Source organism: Papaver somniferum, chromosome 3 (assembly GCF_003573695.1).
Source record: "Papaver somniferum cultivar HN1 chromosome 3, ASM357369v1, whole genome shotgun sequence".
Taxonomy (NCBI): Eukaryota; Viridiplantae; Streptophyta; class Magnoliopsida; order Ranunculales; family Papaveraceae; genus Papaver; species Papaver somniferum.
The window spans coordinates 18,525,510-18,532,502 of record NC_039360.1 but is presented as its reverse complement, the minus strand read 5'-3'; the positions used below and the strand labels follow the sequence as shown (position 1 = coordinate 18,532,502).

Below are 6,993 nucleotides of genomic sequence, written 5' to 3'. Positions count from 1 at the left end.
TATACTTGGTCTTCATACTAATACTGGAATTTTCTTTAAAATTAAGCTCTTAAACGACTCTAGAAATCTAAATGAATTGGGAGGATTATTGTATTTATCGCAGTATTTCAGGTATACATGTGATTTTAAGATATGGACTTTGAATATGAAATACCACGGGGAATGAATAGTTAGAGACGTTCAAAATCAATATGCATTATAGCACAGGGAATGTTTCTATCGAACTTTTTAACTTGATCAGAATTCTAGCAATTCTCACAGATCCTAAACTGAAGTTCATAACTATGAATACTGATGCGTACCGTGTGTCTACTTACCTGTCATATGACGTGGAGTCAGAACAGTTGTAAATCATCCATGGTCTGATAACATACTTTGTGCATTATCATGTCAACAACATCCGGAATTGGTAGAATTCAAATTTGAGGATCGAGTTGAAACATGTAATAATACAAGAGACTTTTGTGGTCTTTTTGCTTCAACTTTTTTCTTTCTATTTGATTCTACTAGCTTAACTGATTAAATGAGTTGTTTTCTGAATCCGTTTTTCATAATGAACCTATTTTATGTCAAATAAATATGATGTTAGAATATATAAATCGAGATGGATATCGAGATGGTCAAGATCAAGATGAAATGGTCAAGACTCAAAACTCAAGACTCAATATAACTATCAGAAGATCGACGAAGATTAAGCAATAAGGAAGATCAGCGGAGATCAGACCAACTTTTCAAGAATATAATTCTTGTTTATTTTATAATAATTTATTTAAATATAAATAAGAAGAATATTACACAGAGATTTTGGTTGGTAACCTAGCGATAAGCTGGGCCCCAACTCCTCTTTGAATAGCAACACCTAAATATTTTTAGGTAGTTTTCTAGATGGCGCAAGTATCTAGTTTATTTCCTACATTTTATGTAGTATAGTTAATTAGAATATTTTTACTTTATTAAGATACATTATCAAGAATAAGATAATATCTGAATTATTTCTATCTAGTCTATAAATAAAGAGTTTCATTGTAATTGTAAATCATCCTAGTATAATCAGTCTGGAGATCAATAATATTTCACCCCTCGGGGTTTTGTATGTGGATGTAGGTCGAGTTGACCGAACCACGTTAAATATATTTTCTAAATCATTTAATTTTTCTTTGATCTATGATCCCTCGATACTCATAATTTATTATGGTATCAGAGCGGGGAGATCCGCTCAAGATGCTTCGACGTATCATTTCATCGGTTTTTTTCGGGCTAATCCTCATTAGTGTAGTTTGTTAATTTAGGGACAGGTGATTATTCAAACAAAAAAAATAAAAAATCATCAGAGTTATCATCATGTAGCTCGCTTCTTTATTCTTTATTCTTTCAGTTTTTTTTACATCAGAGGATGTTTGTCAGTCAACAGTTGGCTTACAACCCATATTTTTTAGTTTACTAAAATTTATCATTTTGAGCTAATTAATGTTTGTGTTTTGTTCTTCTGTCAACTGATTCCTCTTTATTAAGGGTCACAAATTTATCATCTATATGCTAGATTTTTTTTTCTCGATTCATCACATATTGTGGATTCGTGTCAGCAAGTTTACTCATCATATCTGTTATTGATGTTCGCATTTAACCATAGAGATCATCGTTCTTTTCACCATATGGTTCTCAAATCTAGTGGTGGTCGTTAAATCAACGTTCAAGTTAAATACTTCGATTCTCTCCGTGTCCAACTTGCGCGGATGTTAGAATATATAAATCGAGATGAATATCGAGATGGTCAAGTTCAAGATGAAATGGTCAAGACTCAAAACTCAATACTCAATATAGCTATCAAAAGATCAACGGAGATTAAGCATTAAGGAAGATCCGTAGAGAGCAGGCTAAGTTTCCAAGAATATAATATCTTGTGTATTTTAGGTAGTTTTCTAGATAGCGCAAGTATCTAATTTATTTCCTATATTTTATATATTCTAGTTAATTAGAATATATTTTACTTTATTAAGATATTTTATCAAGAATAAGATAACATCTTAATTGTATTTTCTATCCACTCTATAGATAAAAACTGTCATTGTAATTGTAAAATCATCCCAGTACAATCCGTCTAGAAATCAACAATATTTCACCCTTCGGAGTTTTGCCTGTGGACGTAGGTGGAGTTGACCGAACCACGTTAAATCTCTTGTCTAAATCATTTAATTTCTCTTTGTATTATGATCTCTTGATACTCATAATTTATTAGAAATCCATGCGGTCATTTATGATTCTTTGATCTATGATCCTCCATAAGCATGTTTTAACTTGAGCATCAACTTATACGCTTGTTAGTAGAAATATTGGGGGTTTCGGGCTATGATGTATAATGTCTATTGACATTGTATGTAAACTACCATCACTTTCCATTGGTGGAACCTAGAACCTGTTCATTCCTGTAAGCACCATAATGATGATGCATAGGTAAACGACATAATGACGGCGAATAAGCTATTAAGAAGAGGTATGGATGTTTCTAGTTTATGTTGTTTTTTCTGATGAAACTAGCTCGCATTTTTCTATGAATGTTGGAGAACCCGGAGAATTTGGGATTACTTTGTCGAAGGATGTCGTTTTGAATGGACTTACAATACAAATATGACTATAAATGTGAAGTCTTTGAAGTTTAATTGGGATGACGGAAGACTTAGTCAAATTTGGAATAACATTCCAGTTGCAATATGGTGGTGTATATGGAGAGAGTGAAATGCAAGAATCTTTGAAAACAAAAAGAAAATTTTGGTAAGCCTCATTAGAAATGTTAAACTTCAAGCTTTCTTTTGGGCCGAGTCAAACACAAAAATGTTGGGTCTAACGGCGAATATGGTGATCGTATTATGGGACTCTTTATTCCGATGTTTGTAAGCTTGCTTTTTGTTGTTTTGGGTTTGCCGGAATGTTCTTGCCTTTTTTTCTCTCGCTTGTATTCATTGGGCTGAGATACCCCTCTTAAGTACTTCTTTTTTCAATAAATTTTATCTTTAACCGATCAAAAAAAAGGTTACTCAAGTCCGCCCTACCCAAAATAAGTGGTACTCTAAATACTCCAATATATTTTTGATCTTATTTTAGGAGGTGAAAGTCAGATGAACCATGTTTTTATTCTCTGTTAAATGGGTGGTTAATTTTACGGTGCAGTCGCCATGATCTTCATCATCCGTTATAATAATATTGATTATATGACTTTCTTCTGGTGGCAGAACAAGGATTTGGTATGAGATCATTTCCTTATACCGAGCGTAAGCCTAAAGTTTAGACACGTTTTATGGGCCAACTTAAAGGGTAATGAAAATAAAGGGGGTTTAGGTTTTTTGCCTCTCGGGCCCAGGGTGGGAAGGTACAAGGATATAAGCCAGATCTTGGTATCTCCCCTGCAACTTTAGGTCGTGCTATGAGCTAAGCTAATTATGGAGAAATATATAGTGGTGCAAGTTTGTGAATTCGATCTACTACAAATCAGAATTCTCAGTCTCCTCTCTTGGACATGGGTTAGAGGTTAAAAGCTTGTTCTTACGTCATCAGAACCCGATCAACCCGAACATCCACTCACCATTTATTTCATGAGTCGCAAATGCAAAAACCAGCGTCCAGGCAACATGAAAGAAAAACAACAGCTCTGCGCCTCTGCCCTTCCATCCCTTTGCGGTTATTCTTGGAGACAAGTAAAGGATACTAATGGGATGGCCTGATGACCATATATATAACCTAATTGGTCCCCATAAAACAGGAGTCTTGTGCCAGTGAGAGAAGCTCTTTGATCTCAAATATGAACCAAAGAAAATAAAATTATTCAACTACTATACCATGTGGTCCGTCCTCGCTCACTGACCATTTCCTGTTCACGACAAGAACAAACCCCACCCACTTACACAATTTTCATTATTTCAGTTTGCAACTGTTCATGTGATATTCGGATTTTCAAAAGAACATCTTTTTTTTCCTACTGGGGAATTTTCTATCCTCCACTTTATTTCCTTTTAGTTTTTCCCACTGACCCATGAATCATAACTAGTAAAACTACAAAAGAATTTCCATGTTCCCCATGTGTTAAAAAGTGATATAAAAAGAGAGAGCGAAATACATCCCCCATTGGCAATGTCAAGCCTGGTTAGCAATTCAGGATTCGACAAACGTACGGAACGGCAAACGTACGAGTATTATACGGTTTTGTAAAATCCAGATTCGCTCCAACATTCGGTCAACGGGACGTGATTCGTCAGTAATTCGGAACGGCATACTTACGTGTATAATTCGATTTATAAATGTGAGTTCGGCTCTGAAAATTCGGTATCTATATATAACAAATAATTTGTATTTATAAGGTCATAGACCAATTTTATGCATATGTGTGAGTTATTTAAAGAAAAAATAAACTTAATATGATGATATTAATTATATATACAACATTAGTCATCTAAGAGGACGTCATATGGTGGTTTAGATGCTTGGTTAGTGAGTTTGAGATCTCTCTCACCTTCACCTTCAAATCTCTTCAGTCATTTTTGTTTCATAAAAATTACAACACGTCTAATATTGGGTCGTGTATGCTCGGGAGGCAGTAAAGCCCAAAAGATAGGGTCTTTGAAAACGTAAAAGCTAAAGAATTTATGGAAAATTAAGCGGACGTATCATTCGGGATACGTAAAATTCGTGAATGATTCGCGAATAATCCGGGAATGCCACATAATACGCGACTTGGGTTCGAAGTTGCAAATATTCGCGAATAAGACGGTAAAATTCGTGATACATAAAAATTCGAATCATTCGCGAACTTACTAACTAGGATGTCAAGTAGAGAGGAACAGAGAAAAATAATAACATATGAAGCCGACAAAATTTGTAAAAGAAGTAGCGAAGAAAGATGTATTTTTATTCTCAGCCAACAACACTCATCACTCGCCGACAAGTCTACTTCAAAATTTTCAACAACCCATTACCCCAATTTTTCTTCGTTTCCCATCTTATTGTCTCTTGGCTCTCTTCAAGTAACTAGTTTAAGAAAAATCACAAAATTACAACTACACCACCCCCACCAATCAATAAACCCTCAAGATCTCAATGTCTACACCCGCTAGTTTGGTGTATGATTAATTCCTATCTCTGCATATAAGAATTTCAGCTTCTCATGTAGGTTTAAATTAGTGCATCTTCAAAATTTCATTCATGGGTGATAATACTGTTGATTTGAGTTCTTTCATGGATGATAATACTAATGACCTGAATTCAAATATCATAAGCACCAAACTTTTTATCTTTATCGAGATTAAAAAAAGAATTTACTTTCTTGTTTATCTTGAGATTTAGTACATAGCTGATCTATTGGTTTTGCGTATCCAGAAATACACGATTTAACCAAAAACACTAAATTGTCTCTCTGGAATCCTACTTAACGTTTCTCCCTTTCTTTGCTATCAGACTCTGACATCATCTATAACATCCAAATGAAGCTAATATGGAACTAATAATCGCAATTTTATAAACAGAGAATGACAAGTATGAATAGTTAGTGACAAAAGAAAAGGATGATTTAGGAATTTGAATATACTCGAAATTCAACGTTTCACAAACTACATTAACCGTAACAGCCTTACTTTGTACATTTCATTTCAAAACAACACTACCTGAAGCAAAAACCCATTTTAGTAATTCACAACAAAATTAGTTGAATAATATTTGTATACGTACTCATTAAAGAAAAAACATGGAGAGAATAAAAAGATAACTAATTAAAGAAAAACGATTAAGAAGAACCCATCAGAGAGTCTAATTAAACTCTATAATCTAGCTACCGATCCAAATATCCTGATCTGATTATTGACTCACCTAATCTTTCTTCCTCTTCTGATATCAGTAAATCAGGACGCAGAGGAGTATGGACGTCCCGGCCGGTTGTATAGGTATGTATTTTCATTCGTCGTCATCAGAACCAAATAAAGAGAAACGATTATACAAAAGAAAGAGTACAAGGCCAAGAAAAAGAGCAACACCAACCGGAGATCCACTAAGACGATGAATAGAATCAGGTTCACCAACAGCTATAGATGACACAAACGAACCACGATCCGATGAAGATAGAAACTGAATAATCAAAAGAAGTACAATCGGAATAAGAAGCAAACCAATTGGACTTAACATCTCCGATATTGCTTCAGTTATTGCTTCTCCATCTCCTAATATCATTGGTAATATAATCACTAAACCTACGACTACCATTAGTAGTATTCCATGTGGTGCTCCTCCTCCACCTCCTCTTCTTTGATCTTCTAACATCATTTTGTTAATTTCTTAGTTACTTTCTTTCTTTCTCTAGATTTGCACAGGGTTTAACTTGCTGGTTTGCTCTTTCTCTCTTGTTTATTAACTTTTTGACTCTGTGAGTTGAGTTGATGATGATGAGAGCAAGTAAAGAACGCGTCTAAATGAGAGTGAGAGGAAGGATAAAGAAATGTAAGGTGGGCTTTAATAATGTTTTCTTTCTTGGTTTTGGTTTTAGAGGGTGATGTCGACTCGTTTGATGCATTTTTCACTTCTTTTTAAACAGTAAAACATGGGAAAATGGCCAGTGACGAGTGAGGACGTACGGACCACATGGTAGTAACTGAGTATTTTTTTTTTTTTTTGGTAGAGATTTGAAATCGGAAAGCCTGTCTCGCTGACACCGAGTAAGATAGTGTAATGTGGACCTCATGTTAGGAGGGAAATAAAGTAAAGACTCCTGTTATATGGGGACCAATTAATCGGTGAAGATTACCCTTTGTTCCCTTAATACTCGGGTTGGGTGGTTTTGGGAGAGCTAATTCGCATCGTTTAGACAATGAGTGTTGCAGACATTTGATGTCTCGTCGGCGTGGCCAGACCGCCTCAGCACCCTTGTTGTCAAGGGGAACACTCTTCGCTCAATCAACTATACCGACAATTCGGCTTTCCATCTCGCTTTCGATCTCCACACTAATCCGCTTCCCAAAA

The 6,993-nt window shown here is 35.1% G+C and overlaps 1 protein-coding gene across 1 annotated transcript; it reads right to left on the bottom strand.

The window, feature by feature from the left end:
* Positions 1–5,534: 5,534 nt before the first annotated feature.
* LOC113355429 lies at positions 5,535–6,471 on the bottom strand. The gene has a single exon (XM_026598282.1). It carries the CDS (start codon positions 6,298–6,300, stop codon positions 5,935–5,937), a length of 366 nt encoding a protein of 121 aa, XP_026454067.1. The 5' UTR covers positions 6,301–6,471; the 3' UTR covers positions 5,535–5,934.
* Between the last annotated feature and the right edge of the window lie 522 nt (positions 6,472–6,993).

Excerpts from the sequence above, each read along its gene's own strand:
- LOC113355429 (XM_026598282.1), bottom strand. The coding sequence starts at position 6,300 with ATGATGTTAGAAGATCAAAGAAGAGGAGGTGGAGGAGGAGCACCACAT.